The 20,024-nt window shown below is 42.0% G+C and overlaps 1 protein-coding gene across 1 annotated transcript; it reads right to left on the reverse strand.

Moving 5' to 3' along the window:
* Positions 1-317: 317 nt before the first annotated feature.
* On the reverse strand, positions 318-19,709 carry LOC126384616 (G1/S-specific cyclin-D2-like). The gene is made up of 5 exons (XM_050035728.1): positions 19,314-19,709; positions 18,209-18,424; positions 13,951-14,110; positions 8,657-8,805; positions 318-3,728 (listed from the first exon to the last, which is right to left on the reverse strand). Exons 1-5 carry the CDS (start codon positions 19,506-19,508, stop codon positions 3,564-3,566), a joined length of 885 nt encoding a protein of 294 aa, XP_049891685.1. The 5' UTR covers positions 19,509-19,709; the 3' UTR covers positions 318-3,563.
* Between the last annotated feature and the right edge of the window lie 315 nt (positions 19,710-20,024).

Consider the following 20,024-nt stretch of genomic DNA (forward strand, 5'->3'; position numbering starts at 1 on the left):
GCTACCTGTTACTTAGAATGCATTTCTTTTTATACATCACATCCATCCTACTTAAATAATAATCATTTATATGTTAAACACTAATACTAAATAAAAAAAGTAGCTTGTTTTACAGATGCAGCCTTGTGCACTGATTTATATATAATTTTAAGGGCAGCACCACTTGCTCTTTCACCCTCTTGTCCACGTTTCAGTGGTTTAGTCGTCCTCTAGTGGCGACAGGAAGGTAAATTCTGACAAAAGGCACAATTCACTTCTCATTCCTGCAGATGGTCAGGTCTCAGTCTCTACAGAGGAAGACAAATAAACCAGTCACATGATTTTAGCCAATTTATTGAGGAGAAATTGTTGAGGTACACTGTGTGGTTGCACGTGGGGATAGTGGGAGAGGAGTCTGGAAAAACAACCACACTGAACAATGATAAAACATTCTCGTGGTTTAAACTTCAACTAAATGGGTACCTCAAAAATAAACAATATTCCACTTTGTTCCAATGAAATTCCAAGGAAAAAATGTTTTTTTTTTGTCTTTCCAAATACATGTATAACAAACAGTATAGGCAGTTTTTTATTTAGATATACGAATAACCTATTTTAAAGTATAGGCACTTATAACTGCTCAGTGGAATCTGGCGGCAGACATTTCTTGATTTAAAGAGGAGAAGCACCGTCTTTCCTCTCATCCAGACAGAAAAAAAAACAAAAAAACAAAAAAAACAAAACGTGAAACCCGTCCAACAAATTCAGAGTGAAAACGACGTGTGTGTGATGTGATGTTTGATGAGGTAATGCGAGATGGGCTCTCGCTCTATTCGTCCAAATTAACCTGAGGTACACAAACATTACACAGAAGCAGCAAGAATATGGTAGAATATAAAGATACAAATGGAACAATAAAAAGAATAAAACATGCTAATCAAAAAAAGATCGGCAAAAAACAAAGTACTTCCAGTCCCGCACCTAAACTGTGTTACGTTCCCTCCAGTACACATACAACAGAAAAAGCAAAGACTTGTTACATATACACAATTTCATAATATAGCAGCACACAAGTGAATCACAATAAGGCATCTTTGTGTAAGACTAGAAAAGAAAAAGCTTCATAGCAGCAAGAGAATGACATGTATAATCTAGTTTTCTCACCTTGGAATTATCTTTCAAATTATACACAAAACCTTTTAAAGCATACACATTTTATCTGTTTAAAGCACTTTTTTTCAGAGAACATTTGGCTTTTTGCACAACAGAACATGCATGAATACGATTACATTTCTCTTCTAAAAATGTAATGACTTTGCAGCATTTCTGCTCGTTGGGAAATTGGTTATATACAGTCAAAACTTTCACCCCTACCTACCCATGTCTATAATGGAGAAAATTTCAGTTCAGAGAGCAGTTTACATAAAAAGAGCAAAAACATGAAGCATATTTAGGACACAGTACGTGTGTCACTGTTTGAAAGAACTATTGGAAGGTTTTGGCTATGAATTAAAAATTCAAGTAAGGTTACATAAACGCACTGAAACAAAAAAAAAAAGTCTACAAGTGACTTGGCTTTCCTTAATATACTATAACACCGATTATCCTATGTCTACTCACCTGTCAGGGCGTAGCTTTCAAGACAATGTGCGTTACCCCATGGGAATCCAGCCCAGAAAAAAAAAAATCAAATAACTTAAAAAAAAAAAAAAAAAAAAGACCCTATAAACCCACCGAACTCTCCTCAACCACCATCCCCTTACCATTCTTAAGGAGTGTGTTTTTAAAAGTGCATCAATATTGTTCCGAGTCGCCCACTCTCTCTCTCAAAAAAAAAAATTAATGGTGAAATTGATAACAGGAGAAACTGCAGCACAACTTATCTGCAGAAACGTTACATAGCTTAAGTTAACTTCCTGTTTCGCTATCATTCAAACCCAGACTTCTAGCTTCCCCCCTACTTTACACATGCATTTGTTTTCCAAAAAAACCTCACGACAAACACCTCCAACCTAGAGCTGTTCCGATACCGGCATCAGATATACCTCCGATACTGTCCAAAATGATGCATCAGTTATCAGCGAGCATAAGTCTATGCATGAATCTGATACCAGGTAATTTGTTGAGAAACTCACGGCCTCTCGCCTGCTTACGGTCAGATCTGTGTGTTGTCATGGATACGCTGTACACGGCTCCAGTCCTTCCACTTTGCTATATTTTCGCATGATAATCGACAGGTTAGGGCACGATAACCGGAGTACACACAGCTGCATATAAATAGGAATATTCATTTTTTATTAGACATGTGAACAGACTAGTAGGAATACTGTCTTTTTTGAAGTAAGGGCAAGAACTGGAACATTTTGAGCATGTAAACATAGTCAATGACAGCAATAATTTCACATCCATATCCACCAGGATTAGTAGTATACAGCTGCTGAATTTTTATCTGGTATCGGATCTCTATTCAGTATTGGCTAATGCGTAAATTCAGGTATTGGACTTGGTATCCGGAGGGGAAAAAATGGTATCGGAACATCTCTACTTCAACTTGCGTCCATTTCCTCTCAAACCTGGTAAAAACAACTTGCCAAATCTCCTTTTCCTCTAGTAACATGACATCATACTACCTATCTGAGGCTATGATCGCCCGCAAACCATCTACTTAACACTCTCTAACACATAGGAGCTAGACCAAGAACAGAACAATTATTATGTAGCCTTGCTAAATTATAATACATGTACACATCGTCCTATTAACATACTGTACTGGTCTGTGGATTGAGCAGTGAAATCAAGACCTCTGCGTTAATCGTTAACAGTAGCCACTGCTCCAGACCTCAAAGCCCCTCATGTCCTTCCTCTGTGAGCAGGCCCAGCCCACTCCTGGCCAGCACTTTTCAGCATAAATAGTAAGCAGTGCTACAGGTGCACAGTATGATTGATAGAGACAGGGAGCAGCTAGCTACAGTAGCGCTCCTCTGACTGGATATCAGCTCGGTTTAAATGCCATGTACTGTATTATCAGCATTTCAATCACTACGATAGTTTTCCTGCACAGGTGAGGAAAACACAATAAAACTGTGAATCGATAACTGCTCACTAAAGATGATAAAAGAGTTACATAACTAAATGCTAGCTAAATATACATTATTTATCATATTTATTTTTACTAGGTTGTATCAAAAGAAATATATTTCATATAATTATGCCGTTTTTTCTTTTGTTCAAGTATGAAAATATATTCAGGTTTCCATTCTGGGGAAACCTAGGCACTATCAAGTTTTCAAGATAGCTTGTTTGATTACGTGTGGCCCGTACAAAAGGTGGAAGTACTAATAATAATATTAATAATACCTTTATTTTTTAAAGCGCTTTTCAAAACAGTACAAAAACACCCAACTGGGCATGAATGGGGCAAAAAAAAGGAGAAAAACTAGAAATTTCTTATTTGCTAAAAGTTCATAGATTGTCACACCATCGCTCATGTGGCGTTCATACTGGCAGCTCATGCCCCCTCGCTCCCGTTAGTTCATTGGTAAACAGGCATGAGTGGTGTGTGCAATTCGAATGGTGATGGGAGTTCATAAGTTGACATCACGTACATCTGTGGGGGTGCTGGACTGGTCTTGCTGATCTCTCGCCTTGTTTCCTGCCCTGACGCCGTTCTCCTGTCGGTACTGCTGGCCCTGCTGCAGGCTGGTGGCCAGCACACGCTCTATCTGCTCCTGGCACGCCCTCAAACAATCCTGGAACAAAAAGGGTCAGACGCTGTTACACATATATGCACTTCAGTCACACTTTTTGCTATTTGCTTCTGTTAAAGTGATTGTAAGGCACATCAGCTGTACAACCCCCGAGTCAAAGCTCATTTTGGTTTGTTTTGCTGACTCTCTCTGCATCCATTTTTGTCTTTTAAACTGTTCTTACCCCACATGCACAATCTTTTTTCCAGCACAAATTTAGCTATAAGTCTGACTTTTTTTGGTCAACTTAACAAAGTATTAGGCCCTGATCATCCATCTATTTTTATCCACTTATCTGGGGCTGGGTCAGGAGCAGGCCAAGCAAAGCTCCCCAGACGTCCCTCTCCCCAGCAATGCTTTCCAGCTCCTCCTTGAGGACCCCAAGGCGTTCCCAGGCCAGATAAGATATGAAATCCCTCCAGCGTGTTCTGGGTCCGCCCCGGCGCCTCCTACCGGTTGGACATGCCCAGGAGGCATCCTGATCAGATGCCTGAACCACCTCAACTGACCCCTTTTGACGCCAAGGAGCAGCAGCTCTACTCCAAGCTCCCTCTGGATGTCCGTACTCTATCTCTAAGGCTGAGCCCAATCACCCCACGGAGGAAACTCATTTCGGCCACTTGTATCTGCGATCTCATTCTTCCGGTCACTACCCAGAGCTCATAACCATAGGTGAGGGACAGGACATAGAGGGACCAGTAAATTGAAAGCTTTGCCTTCTGGCCCAGCTCCCTCTTCACCATGGCGGTCCAGCGCAGCGCCTGCATCACTGCAGAAGCCGCTGATCCATCTCACACTCCGTTCTACCCTCACTCATGAACAGGACCCAGACATACTTGAACTCCCTCCCTTGAGGCAGTAACTCTAACCCAAAGGGGGCAATCCACCATTTTCCATCAGAGAACCATGACCTCAGATTTGGAGGTGCTGACTCTCATCCCGACTGCTTCACACTCAGCTGCAAACCGCCCCAGTGCATGCTGGAGGTCACGGTGTGATGAAGCCAACAGAACCACATCATCTGCAAAAAGTAGTGATGCAATTCTGAGATCCCCAAACGGGACCCCTTCCTCCTCCTGGATACACCTCGGGATCCCGTCCATGAATATCACGAACAGAATTGGTGACAAGGGACAATCTTGGTGGAGGCCAGCACCCATGGAGAACATGTTTGACTTAACGCAGAGTATGCGGACGCAGCTCTCACTTTGGTCATACAGGGATTGGATAGCTCGTAGCAGCAACACTGGTACCCCATAATCGCACAATACACCCCACACGACCCCCCAAGGGACACATGTTGTATTTGTGGGGAAAACGTGTCCAGATAAATACAAGTGCTTTGTCTGTGAATGCTGTGAGTTATAGTGAAGCTGATTTATGTACTTGTGTTTTAAACTGTCTCTATTAAGCCATGTTTAATGTGTGTTTTGGGTGTGTTTTGAATTAACTAAACTTTACAGCACTTCACAAAAACCTCTGCCACAGACTAGTGTTTTGGAGGTGTTACTGCAGAGTGACACAGACACACCACCGTACAAGTATAAATGCTCACAATGGCGTAGGCTACGTGCGTAGGCTTGGCACAGAGCTGACGCACGAATATAAATCCTGGACCAACCCCACCAAAGTGGGAAAAATTACATAGGCGCCTATAAAAATGTGCAAATCCTTCGTCAAAATATAAACGACTCAAGGTTGTTAAAAACGTTGTTTCAGAATGTAGAAACTATAATAAAGTCTTCTTCCAAACATGTCTCAAAAAACTGTTATGCTACAGACATAACGATAATGTAGAAGCCCCAAATCAGCACTTACAGCTGGTTTTCTGACGCATGACAAACTTCATAAAGTTATGTAACTATAAATAAAAGATGCTCTGCGTATTTACAGATGATGAATAAATGGACATTAGAGGGTTTAATTTGTCCACCTGTCCGCAGACACTCGCGTGCAAAAACCTGGCATTTCATCACATTTGAGGTGCAAGTTGTTAAACAGCTTTGGTCACATGCATAGCATACCAGCAGAGTATTATGTGGGTTGAGGTAGGTGGTCCTGTCTGCATCATGACCAGAACAATGGGTACCAGCACGCTCCAATACCAACAACACACTGCAGTGAGCTCCACAGTGGGCACAGGACTCCTCTCTGACACGAGACCTGTGCATGTCTGAGGTATGAATACTGGGGGAATGCGTAGGGTCAAGACTCCTACAGGACCTCTGTGGTCTATCAGGGAACAGATAAGCAGATCTGGACTCCCTGCCTCCACCCCCCCTTTGGGTTTACAGCGGGGTCAGTCCCATGTGGAGGTCTAGAGGAAATGGCTTTGACCTACTGCACCCTGAACCTCTGAGTTTGGGTGTAAAAGAGAATATAGGACAGTGGGACCGGATGTTTTTGGACAACTTCTCTAGTGAAAGGGGATCCTCTGTCTCTCCGTCTGCGTCCCTCTGCAGGTCTGTGTGGAAGATGTGGGAGGTCTGGCTCACTGAGCCGGCTGCAGGACTCTTAAAAGAATGAACCGAGGCTCGCAAAGAGGCCAACATTCCTTTGAAATGTACGGATAATTGGAACCCGATGGGCTGCATTTGGAGCGCCTGTTGTGACGGCTGGGTTTGCGGGGCCCTCGTCGCCATGGCAACGTAACCACAAGCTAAGAGGCAAACCGTGTTGTTCCTGTGGCCCATTGGCTGTGGCCTTTTTGGGATTTCTAGGCTTCTGAAATGGTCCTCTGGTGTAACAGTGACTCACTGTGACAATGAAATCACACACTGGGATAAATATATGAAGTTACTGTGACTGCTCTGTAGCAGCAAAGGAAACCATTTATATGTTAAACAAAAAAAGTTATGCCAAGTATGACACATTACATAAGACAATTTATGTCTGCTGTGACCTTTGTTATTGATATTGATTATCAATATCTATATTATGAGTTGTTTAATTTTTAAATCCAACAAAAAATGGATTTCTATGGGAATTCAGTAGAAACTCTATACCTTGAAAAATGCTAACTATTGCACACTTGTCATCTGTACAAAAGCTCAGTATGATGGCATGTACTTTTTATGACTTAATAAAACATTTAAGTCAATGGAGGCCCATTCACTCCCACTGTATTTATAACACAGCACCTATATACAATAAAGACTGCACTGATATTTGAAAATACTCAGTGTTGCCCACTGATCAAGGGTGTATAATCACATTATGATGGGATTTATAGTGAGTGCAGTGAAGTAATATAAATTTAAGTCAATGGAGGCCCATTCACTCCCATTGTATTCATGATACAACACCTAAAAACAACACAAACTCCATTCAAATTTCACAATGCCTATTAGTACAAACAAATAAACTGTATGAAGGCTCATTGTAATGGCATGCATATTTTATGACTTTCACAATACATTAAAGTCAATGGAGGCCCATTCACTTCAACTGTATTTACGACACAGCACCTGTACATAGTACAAAATCCATTGATATTCGAAAATGCTTATTATCGCCAACAGATTGGTATGTGTAATCTAATTATGATGTATTTTTATTATAATGGTTTATAGTTTATGAATTGTTATGAGGTCATACAACGCATTAAAGTCAATGGAGGCACGTTATACCCATTGTATTTATAACAGAACACCTGCATACAGCACAAACTCCATTCATATTTAAAAATGCTTATTAGTACACACTACTAAACTAAATGAAAGCTCAATATGATGGCATGCAACTTTTATGACTTCGATGACACATTAAAGACAATGGAGGCCCATTTACTCCCACTGTATTTATAACACAGCACCTGTATATAGTACAGACCCCACTGATATTTGAAAATGCTTATTATTGCCAACAGAATGGTATGTATAATCCAATTATAATGTTATTTATCGCTTATGAATTGTTATGAGGTGACATAATGCATTTAAGTCAATGGAGGCCCATTTACTCCCATTGTATTTTTAATGCAGCACCTGTATACAGTGCAAACTCTGTTCAAAATGTAAAATGCTTTTTAGTGCATGCTAATAAATTGTATGAAAGCTGGTTATGATGGCATGCTCTTTTTATGACTTACAAAATGCATTAAAGTCAATAGAGGCCCATTCACTCCCATTGTATTTATAATACAGCACCTACATAAAGCACAAACTATTCAAGTTTAAAACGCTACTTAGAGCACACTAATAAATTGAATCAAAGCTCATTATGATGGCATGCACTTTTCATAACTTACATAATACATTAAAATCAATGGAGACCCATTCACTTCCGTTTATTTTTAATACAGCACCTGTACACAGTGCAAACTCCATTCATATTTTAAAATGCTTATTAACGCAAACTGATAAATTGTACAGGCGCTCATTACGATGGCATGTGTAGGTTATAGGTTGTATACAGTTAATGCATTACAGTCAATGGGTTTTCATACATTTATAAAGTAATCTAAGAATGTTCTTAAGTGTTGTTCTGCAGATATGCAGACAGCTTGGATAACTGTTTCTTCATCGGCCCGTTTGCTCTGGGAAAGACGCTCCTCAACTTGATTACGAACATATTCCTCCACCAGGAGGGGCACGCAGCTAAAGTGGGAGCCATGCAGAGAAATTGCATGTGTCCTACCACAAGAATGTGGGCTCTGAGTTTTAAGAAGACATTCCCTCTGCCGCTGCTCTTTATAGCAGCAGTCTGGCTCCACAGCCAAGAGCCAAAAGCTCGCTCTGCCTCTCTCTCCGTGAAAAGTAAATAGCTTCAATCTGCCACTACTGAAGTCATCACTGTTGTTTACTAAAGGGCCTTTTATGCTGCTGTCGTGAGATGTTGCAATGATTATTAACAATGCATTGTTGTGTAGCACTAAAACTATTGAGTAAGTACTTCTGGCAGGTATAAATCCCCCTCGCTGCTGTACTCACCACCTCTGTGTTGGTGATCTTGGCCAGCAGGTCTGTCAGGTTGTCTCGACTCAGCCTCTGGTCAGCGTGGTCCAGCTGCAGGCCACAGACAGCGGCTCCCATGCTGCCCGTGGCGATCATGGAAGGAGGGTTCATGGCAAGGCGGTCATCTGGCAAGGAAAGAGTGTTAATGTGCAATTAGTCATGCAGCAGCTTCAGACCACAGTGACGTGCGGAAATCACATTTTTAGCTGTGACATGAAGAGCTGCAACACTTAATCAGCCCAGAGGAAGTATGAGAGCTGCAAACATCTGAGTCATCCCCAGTGCGCATGCTCCGCAGCTGAACTCAACTTTCCCACAGTGTGAATTTCGACAGACATAGCTGCACAGTGTAACCTGTGTGGTTTCCTTCATAGAAACTTCAGCTATGATTAGAAAAGCAGAGTAGGAATCCTCCTACTCGCTGCGCAATAAGTTCCAGGAACGACTCCCTCCGGTGCGTATCCCAGTCTAAAGGCTTAAGTGACAACAGGCCTGGATGGAGGAGGCGGAAGAAGAGGCAGCCATTGAGACTACACCTCCGCAAGTACTGAGCTGCTTTAGAACAGTTCATGATGTGGCTGTGAACAAAACCTCCTTCTCTTGCCTTATTTTCACTTCATAGGAAAACCTGTAAGTATCTGACCACTAGGCGTCTTCTGAAAAGTTCCCATCTATTTCTCTTGAAACTTTTCACAAAGCTGCTGAGAGAAACTTTTTCAGGGGATCTAAGAACTCCTGAGCTAAGAGATGAGTCCGTTTCTATGGTTTACATCATGTCTTATGAATGAACTTACTATGTCCACAGTGATTGGTGTTTGGCAGGTGACTATGGTCTGTCAATCAGATAGACAGAGGTTGTGACTGTGATTTACTTCCGGTTGACCAAATCAGCTCAATTGATTTATTTATAACTATTTCATGGACACTTCATTAGCTGTCAAACAAAGTGGAGTCTGAGGGGCACATTTTTGGTTTGATGGATAATTCATCAGAGAAATTCCAAGTTCATACAGTAAGCGTTCGAATCATCTCCGGTGTTAAGCTGCTAGCGTGCTTCTGCAGAGCTGTTGAACAGTCGAATAACCGCGGTCACCTCCCTCCCCCCACACATTTCCAAGCATTTCTGCAACTTTCCGAAGCTGACAATCTGATTTTCACACCCACTTCATGCTGTGACTGTGAGAAAGGAGCCGGTTTTCTCTCTCCAGCTCTGTTTTTTCATTCTTAACACAACTATTGCTCTAATTTTTCTAGGGGTTGACATCTTCTAGTCTGTGAGTCAATATGCTCTTGTTCAACCAAATTCTCATTCGTGAGACAATCACTGGTGCTAGCGCTTTCGAGGTGCAGCATTTGTTTCAGCGAAAGGCCATTGCACACCGAGTCAGTTTTTTCGGATGTGTTTTTTAAAATCCGTCTCCTGAAAAAAACATCATTACGCACAGAAACCTTGTACACTGAGTCCGATGTGTGAAAATGCTCTATTCGGTGCGAAAATTCGCAATACGTGACAACAAAAAAAGACACATTCCCTCCTTTGCCTCACTCCACTGGAGTTACCTATCTGGCTGTCACCACTCCCTCCCTGTCTTTCATTTGGCACCGCAGCTGCCTGAAGGGGCGGGGGAGCTGTCCTCCCTGTCTGTCCCATACTTTCGTTAATATAGAGATAATGTGCATCAACCAATCAATTGGTTGGAGTGTTGGAACAATTAATATTTTTAGAGTTCCAATGAGGCCAAACAATTCGTCGTACAAAACCAGTTCTGTTCAAGCATTACCCAACTCCTATTGGCTTGTTTCCATTTGTGGGTAAGCTTACCAACTTATACACCATCAAAATATGCTTTTGAAGTTTGTTGATTTCCTGACTGGAGTCCCAAAGTTAGGGACTAACACGCCCTTTATTTTCAGGAGTTTGTTCCAACAAAGCCAGTCAGGAACTACTTCAGTTTTAGGATGTTTCTTGAATACAGCCCCTGGAGGGTTTTCCACTATTACAATACACAGGCTTGTTCCGGCCTCAGCACATGGACATGACCAATCTTAAAAAGGAAGAGACTTGGCACACAATTGTTAAGGGCTGTATAAGTCCAACCCAGCACATAGTCCTAGCCCAGTGGAAACCAGTGGTGGTGGCCTGATAGCTTTGATTAAACCCTGGAGAGCAGCCTGCTTCACTACGCCCATCTTCTCCTCCAGGGGCCAGCTGTCCATAGGAGGAGCTCCTCCATCATAAGAATAACATCTCAACTCCATATAAAACTCCAAACATTTACATTACTGCACAACCACAGCAGGCCTCTTTTTTTCCCCCACTGCGGCTGCTTTGTGCTTGGATATAACCAGCTGCTTATGAATAGCAGAGGCGACCACTGAAACACACCCAAATATAAAAAAAAGTGTGACACTAAAACTGTGCTAAACGGGGCATGAAACTCATTGAAGAGGCCTATGGTTCCAATAACTAGCTCTAGTAAACAAGTGCTTATTGGCCAGATCTGACCGCAGTGACTAAAGTGACCTCCTTTGTTTTATTTCCTTCATTGAATTAGCTGAAAGGAGGTAGCAGATGAAAGGCAGCCTTGTGACAGAGCAGCGCTGTATGTTACGTGATCCTGCTGTAGTATTTCTGTGCAGGATATGAAAATATTAGAAGGATTCCTCGTATAGGCGAAGGAATGCCATGGAAATTCACCTAGGGAGAGGACTAAGGGGACATCTGAGTTTGTGCTTCTCCAGAGCCTCCAGAGTATATTTTGGACATGAAGCCGGGACAAAAGGGAAACGGAGGATCACTGGCCTGACTTTTTTAAACCTGGAAGCTTCCTTGTCAACAAACAACAGAGGGAGAGTTCGGCTGCACCTGAGTCCTACATCACATGACAGTACGATACAATCACCATAGTTAAAGCCGTTTCACACCAAGCATGGATTTTTGTCTGAAAAGCTTGCACAGAAATTTCTAAAAACTAGTTTGTGGGTTCTCATGAATGCTTGAACACACCTGCAGAACATTCATGCAGGGGAAAAAACATTCGCTCGGACCTTTAATTCAGCGGATATCTGCCTGTGAAAATATATGTTAAACCAATGAAATCCTTTGGCATGCTTGGGGCTTAGGCTGTTGTTTGAGCGCCCTCTATTGGTTATATACTAGAGCTCGTTTTGGGCAGAATCTGAAGGGTCTGATTAGTGTTTCGCAGACCGATCGCACAACGGGGTTAGCCCAGACCCAAGTGGCCACTCATTGTTTTGATGTGAAAAAATACCCTGGGGCCTTAAGAGCATTTTCCCCATAGATCACCATTATATGAGAGACGTCTGTTGACCGGACACCTCAAACTGCAAACAAGGTCAGTTATTCACTATTATGACTTTTTGATCCATGGAGGTTTTATATTTGTAAAAATTTACTTGAGCCAAGAAAAACAACTCAAATATCTGTGTAAACATCACAATGTAAAGTCTATGAGCCGAGTGAACAAAAACTGCAGTTTATCGAATGACCACTTGAGGCAGGCTCCAGCACAGAGTCAGTCCCCATAAACCGCCATGTTGAAATGTCTGACTTTACAGCAGAAATACCCATGTTTACAGCCTGGTACAAAAACGGTTTTGGTCTCTATAGCTAATTTGCTGGCTAATTGGATGTTTTTTTTAATAACTTACCCATTCATTCATTCATTTTTTGTAACCATGTATCCTATTAGGGGGTTGCCAGACTATTACCACACCACACCTACAGCCAATTTAGAGTCACCAGTTAACCTGCACATCTTTGGACTGTGGGAGGAAGCTGGAGTACCCGGAGAAAACCCACGCTGACACAGGAAGAACATGCAAACTCCACACAGAGGGGTTTGAACCATCTTGCTGTGAAGCAACAATGCTAACCACTGCACCAGCATGCCACCACTTACCCAATCGCATTTTATTAAGGCATAAAATTATGCATATTTAAGGGTGTGGCAACTTGAGTGAGTGGCTGCGTGCGAGGCGCCGCTACAGCCTGTGAGTCAGATCAAACCCTTGCTCATCCACAGCTCCACCCTCTCGTCCAAATATGGTCACTTTTGGCTCCAAAAGAACCCAAAATAGTGACGGTCGAAATCCCAAACTCAAGGCTTCAGAACAGCTGTCCACAAACCAGTGGGTGCCATCACTGTTGCCACATCCATTATTTTATACCAGGCAGGTCCAAAGTCTGGACCAGGGGCCAATCGTGGCCCATGGACCCATTCTAAATGGCCCGCGGCTTGTCTTTCAAAATATGTGGCCTGTCACACAATAATGGTTTATCAAGTAAGATAAAGATGGCAGGACTGTCATACAGTTTATCATACATGTGCCAAGCAGGAACTACTGCAGGTGGAACTAATGTTTTCAATAACAGACGGTAAACACGCAAACAATCAGTTACCTAACATTTCCTGCTAAGTAGCAGACATGGTCACAACAAAACAGCGTAAAGTTGACACTGAGGACCACCGCTCTCTGGAGTGGCAGAAAGTTTTCATTCAGAGTTGAAACAGTTGCGTTTCATTCATTTGTATGTGATGTTTTTGCCTGTTTTTTTTTATAACCCATATGAAGAGAAAGCAGTTTCCTTGGACTGAATAAGCGCCATCTTGGGGTCTACTGTCTGGTTATTACAATATATCTACTGGCTAGCTACAAAAGCTAATGTTAGTGTTAGCAACAAATCTGGGGGTTTAATAAGGTTTGTGCATCGTGTAATTAACGTTAGCCCCACACATCTTCTGTGTGGATAGGTTTTTGTTGTTCAGAGTGGACATGGGCATTATTTAAGAGGAAAAATTGCACATGGCAACGTGGATTATTTGCAACAAAGCCGGTGTGGATAGTTGCCATGCCTAAAATTTGTATGCAGATTTCCGTAATCCTGCATTGCATTTTCATATCACACCGGTGAAAAACTTTTACCCGTGTACGTGGCTCATCTAAACAGAGCAGCAGTAATGGCATTCTTCCCAGACACTTGAGAGAAATGTGGAAATGGCCACTTCAAGCAGCTTTTAGCAGCTGGGAAGAAAAACCCCTACTACAGGCTGAGACTAGAAAGAGGATAAGGCGGCCAGAAGAGTATGCCGAGAGAAGAAAGAGGTCACCGATGACTCACGATGAGAGAATGTTTGTGTGTGTGGGAATATTCTGGTGGATGTGGGAATCACAAGGCAGCAAAGTGAGCGTGCGAGGGAGCAACAGAAACAGAAAAATGCTCATGAGACGATATGCAGCTGCGTTACCTGTGGCACAGAGGGCAATGAATGTCTGTGTGTGTTTGCGGACCATCGCCAGCTTGTCTTTGGGAAGGGGAAGCCTGCGAATGATGTGCTCTATAAAATCATTGGGGATGACTGAGGCCATGTTCCACTTCAACTTCCCCAGCACGACCAGCTCCCAGTCCTAAAACACAGAGGAGAGTGTCAGTCATTTCACATTTAGTCTGTTGGCAGAGTCTTCTCAGTCAGAGGGTTAAATGGCGTGCTGCCATGCCTCCATTGACCGTGAAAAAGATCACAGCCTGTCCCTATTCCCAGAGGAAATAGCTCTGTAAGAAGAGTAACATTTTTTCACTTTATCTCTCCTCGCTGTATCTTATTATCTGCGTGCCTTTCTCATTCCTCACATCCTTTGTGTTCATAACGCCGGCATGTGACAAGCTTTGCCCTGCCAATGAGACAGCTAGCCCCTTCCTTCCTGTCACAAGCCTCAAACAGCTACAGTGAATGTGCACTGCACAGGCAGCAGCAGCAGCAGCACAGAGCTGACTCTTCATACAGTCAGATTTTGCATCAGCAGGAAAGGTGTACATATCTCGTGATTTAATTTCCTGTTTGTTAAATCATCTGAACAATTCGCCCACTTGCTAATTTAATTTTAATGTTTTCCTGTTTGGCTTTCGGTATTTGAGAGAGTAATAGCAAGGACGAGGATGCAACTTAAGTATCAATTGAAAAAGTCAGGACATCAAGAAGTCAGTCTTTAAAAAAGTGCAACTGCACAAATGAAAACTAAAAATGTCAACTGATATGGTGACGTGCAAATGCATACAACCCTCTGACTTGTCAAAACCACAGAGGCTGCAGAAGTTTAAAGAACACTGCACCCACATAATGATCATTTGTATATCAATTACTCACTCCAAGCTATGTTTTTTATATTCATGAGGAACACCCTGTTTTTCTCATACGTCTCCACAGTGAACACCGTGAAAACCGGAGAAAATTCTTCATGAATTGAAGTAAAAAGTGCCCGTGTTTAACAACAGCAAGACATCTCACTACAAACTCTCACACAACTCGTGCAGTATAATCCAAGTCTCATTTATCCAGTCATACGCTCAGTACTTCCCAAACACATGCACCTTCACTAAAACCTTATTAAAAAATTCTTCCGCATTCAATTAGCACACCTGGGCATGCATGCGCATTTGAACTCTACTTGTGCACTCCATTAGTCAGAGTTCAAACGTACACTCTTGTCCAGGCGTGCTACTCGTTATGTGGAATATAGCACAAACAATGGACGCTGCAGCAGCTCCTGTGTTCAGTGAGGTAAAATTACTGCTTCAATTTATTAGAAATTGTCTGTTTTTGGATTCTTCGTATTCTTCACGAATTCAACTTTACATGGGGTGAGTTATTGATATACAAATGTCATCGTTTCACAGGTGAAATATTCCTTTGAGTACAAAAGCTGGACACAGAATGAGCAGTCATTGTCAATATCAAAATCATTACAACACCCAGTGACACCAGCCAATAAAATGGCTGCTGTGCAAATTTACCAATGAGGAAACACCAGAAATCTTGCAAAGCACCACACCAGCGCACTCACACAATGCATTTTTAAACATTTGCTCATGTCCTGTTAAACATTTTAGAAGCAGGGTGGCAGTTTCTGATGTGACCCCACCTACTTTCAGGATACATAGAGAAGGGAAATAAGTCTGATGAGGTTGAAACTCCAGCAAAACTTGTAGTACACATAACAACTTTACTGCAAGACCACTGCGTTTCAGCTTGTGGCCTTCATCAGGGTCATCATGAAACATTAATGATTTAAGCTAATGGGTTTCATGTTGATCCTGATGAAGGCCACAAGCTGAAACGCAGTGGTCTTGCTGGTGCTGCTGGAGTTTTGACCCGTAACACATTTAAACATTAAAAGTCTTGATTTTATTTCCCTGTTTTTCATCAAACCTACTCATTAGCCAAAATAAAAGTCCCACTGCAGGTCTGTAAAGGCTTTCTGACATTTCTCCTCGTGGTCTCCCGTGAAGACCATGACGTCAGCCATGTGCAGAGGACTGTTGAGTCATTTCATTATGTTTTCAGAGTAACTGTCCCTCTGGAAGATGACAGCACTGTTACATTACTGAGGAAAGTTTCTTGCTTGTACTTCCTTTAATTTCACAACTATATGTAGCAGCAAGTACGGGAAAGACAAGGCTGATTAAAAAAGTGCATTTAAAAAAATCAAAGTCTACATGGTGACGTCTGAGCAGTAAAAGCAGCTAAACTGGTTGACTGTACTATTGAGACATTTTTATACACTGACAAAATAAATGCTGATGACTTTAACTCCTCACTCACTTCACGGAGCAGTCTCGCCTAAAAAGCAAACGTAGTAAACCCCAAAACCCCAAACGGGACAGTCCCCCCCATCACTAAACGCTCATCAGTCATCTCAAATGTCAGCCATCATTCACATTTACGTGGGTTTCCTGTACATAACCTGCCTCACACATGCTTGCGTTCAACCTATTTTAGCCCTTGTGGAGATTTTCGATTGCGAGATGAGCGGGGCGGAGGTTTGCTGTCGGTGCGCTCACTTCCTGGACAGCTGCCCTCGACACAACCACCCCTCCGCCCCCTGAAAACATCTCTCTTCCAGCTGTAGCAGCAGCAGCTGAGTGTTCATTACAAGGAAGAGCTGCAGCATCTTTGACTGGCTCATGCTGCCTTCTCTGTGCATCCTGTCAGGATATCCAGGAATCTGGGGTCTTACAACAATATGGAGCATCAAATGGGACGAATGTCATTTCCCTCAACAGCTGCAGGCAACACAGGAGGATGTATAGAGAGCGTGTGGAGCTGTTGGTTGAACTAAGAGGCAAACTGTGACATGTTCTAGAACTGGAACAATTAGCTGGTTTATGGATTAGACTATTTTGATGTTCAATTCATTGTTAGTGTAAATTTTAAGCATAAACATGATTTTATTACTGCTTCAACTGGAGGATTTGCTTCTTTTCTTTATGGCTGCAACTGATTCCTCCCTTGATTTGTCTATAAAATATCACCTATTATAAGTTTTTTATTTGTAAATTCTTGTCTCTAAACAGTCCTAACCTCAAAGATGCAGATCTTACAGTCAGCTAAGACAAGAAGAGCTGCAGATTCTTTAATTGAAAAGCCGGAAACTTGACCACTTTGCTTGAAAAATGACTGAATTTTTCGGTCGATCTACTAATCATCTCAGCTCTGCTTCCCCTTCTCTTAGCACTGCGATGGTAAACTAAAGATCTCATGGACAAAGTCTGATCAACTGTACACGTCTATAGCGACTGAGCGAACTTAATCTGCTGAGGAGGACTGTGCGAGACTGTAGAAAGCTCCAGAACAAGCTTGTTTGCAGACCTTGAGTGCAATTTTTTTTTTGTCAACTTAACATCTGTAGTTTTTGGAGTGTTGGTCAGACAGAACAGTTTTGAAGACATCAACTTGGGCTTTTGGGGATGGTGATGGCTACTTTTTTTTTTAATTTTATGGCATTCTATAGAACAAATAATTAATTAAGAAAACATTTGATTACTAAAAAAATAACGGTTAGTTGCAGCTTTAATACGCTGAGTTGTGGTGGACACACTGCTCTTAAAAGTTTGTTCCATAAGCTTAATTTTCGCAAAGTTTTCTTGTTGATCCAATTAAGAGATATACTACTTGTTTCATACTAAAATGGCTGAAATAATGCCTCTCTAAATGTATACACACTGATATGTCCTACGGTCTTATAATGTTTTCTGTTTTGTTTGCTTGCCCTATACTGTTTTATTTTGTTATATGTGTATCATATTGTCACATGTGCATTATATACACGTAGGGACAACAGATGGAAATTAGGATTGTGTTGTGTGCACTGCCCCTGTTCGAAATAAACCAATAAAATGAAATGAAAACTCATGTAGATGTGTGCATATGAGCTGCTTTAGTAAGTATAAACCCTCCTATCTGTATCTAAAACACAAAGCGAGTCCCTATCTAAATCCTATGCTGCATAACTGGCACTAGATGGCATCACACACCTCTCCAGTCCACATGGATCCAAAGAAAGGATGTGGCTGTATTGTGCACAGCTCCACTTATAAAGGAAAATAGGATACTTCCTGTGAAACCAATATAGCCATTAGCATTATAAAATCATCCCAAAAATATGACATGGCATTTTTATGCTCTCATGAATGAATGAATGGGGGCTTTTGAAAAGTCCAGTGCTTACCAGCAGTTCCCGTGGTGTGATGGAGTTGTCTGTGTACATGCAAAGTTTTTCTGCAGAGAGCGGCCTGAAGTCCTTTAACTTGGAGGCCACGAATATGCACACAGCTCCCAGGAGCTGCAAATAACTCTTTCTTGTGGACATCACTGCTAAAAATCTGTCCAAATAATTAATGGCTAATGGGAAGACGTCTTCATTACTCTTCTCCTCTTCACATACCTGAAACGAGACAGAAATGGGACAGAGAAAATTAGATTATAAGTAAAAATGTGAGAAATATAAAAGACAAGTGGAGGATTTGTAAGTTTTAAAAGCAGAGCAGGAGTTGCAGATGGGGGTGGGCTATGCTGAGAAATGTGATTGCCCCATGTTGGAGTTAATTTGGGTTAAATCACTAATTTTCATGTCACTTCAGTCAGTCAGAGGCTGTGAAGTCTGTGAAGTCAGGGCAAGGCAGAAACAAATTAGTTCAATAGGAAGTCGTTCAGCAAAACGTCGCCATTCAACTCCTCTTCCTTGTTGGGGCTTGCCCACTTTAAAAAATATTTAAAAATTAAAACATATCACCTATGAGCTTTAAAACACGTGCACAATGTCCACAAGTTGTGTTGAAACAGTTCCCGACAGTTAAAAATCGGATTATTTTGCAAACGTGACGTGTTTTTATCTCCAAAAATGAAAGTGGGTTTGCATGCACGTTGCCCGAGCGAAGCCAGCGAGCTTGGGCCATTTTAAAAAATTAATAATAATTATTAAAAAGGGGAACTGTGGGTTTTTCGATTATGTAAATTAACATTGACTTCCCCTCTGTCGCCTGAGCTAGCTGGTTAGCAAAAAGCACCAACTTTGTAGCTGTTAACCAATGTAAATATCTAGCTAGGCTATTTCTTTGAAGCTGAAACTCTTCGTGGTGGAATTTCCGACTCTCCCACGCCTTTTGGTGAGTCACTCTCATTCAATTGTCAAATGGGTTAACATCCATGACAACTCTCTGCGAGCTAAAACTCTCACTTTATGGGCTTTAATTAGCTTAAAAGCTGAACGTCGACATGCAAAAGAAGGAGAATTAGCTAAAGCAGTTAGGTTAGCTCACACAATGTCCACAAACCTCGTGCATCCAACCTGCAACCATTCGTCTCATATAAGGCTGAATATCCTTCTGGACCCGCTGGAAATAAGAGCACTGAGGTAAAAACCTGTCCTCAATGGTTAATAAACTTTGCAACACTCTGTCATCATAGAGGATGTTTGGGTCAGGCTGGGCTCTCACGGCTGTGTCCGACTCCAGGCAATAAAGCTCCATGACTCGGCCCCCCCTTCTCCTCCCCTCCACTTTTTTTTGTGTGGCTAAATAATAAAAAATAAAAAATAAATATTGTCACAATGTTGTCTTCAGCGGGCCGGAGGAGGAGGAGAAGTGCCCAGGGTGAAGCATGAGGCTGAGACTGCTGGTTGTGCTCCAGTCCTGCTGCCTCTCTGCTGCTTCTTCTTCTGCGCTGCCTGCTCCGAGTCAAACCGGACACAACGACGGGGACAACATCCGGTGACGGCTTTCAAAATAAAAGTCCCCGTGGCACAAGCCGTTCTCTTCTGACTGCTGCTCTTCTAGGAACTGTGGGCCTGGCTTCCGGTCCTGCTCTACTTTCTCAGCAAATACTTTGAAAGAGAGGCAGACACGCCGACCATGACGTAGGCCTCATCAAAACTAGTTTTCAATACAACATACTTTTATGGTGCCTTCAGATGCCTCTGCATGAAATATAGCATAATAACTACAATGGACATACTAATTAAATCCTAAAAAATCCCAGCCAAAGGC

This window comes from Epinephelus moara, chromosome 23 (genome assembly GCF_006386435.1).
Source record: "Epinephelus moara isolate mb chromosome 23, YSFRI_EMoa_1.0, whole genome shotgun sequence".
In the NCBI taxonomy this organism is placed as follows: Eukaryota; Metazoa; Chordata; class Actinopteri; order Perciformes; family Serranidae; genus Epinephelus; species Epinephelus moara.

Bases quoted from the DNA above. Each gene is read 5' to 3' on its own strand.
- LOC126384616 (XM_050035728.1), bottom strand. From the start codon at position 19,508: ATGGAGCTTTATTGCCTGGAGTCGGACACAGCCGTGAGAGCCCAGCCT. The intron at 14,111-18,208 runs GTAAGCACTGGA...TCTGTGTTTTAG, and splicing joins TCACACCACGGGAACTGCTG to GACTGGGAGCTGGTCGTGCT. The intron at 3,729-8,656 runs GTGAGTACAGCA...TTTTTGTTCCAG, and splicing joins AGATCACCAACACAGAGGTG to GATTGTTTGAGGGCGTGCCA.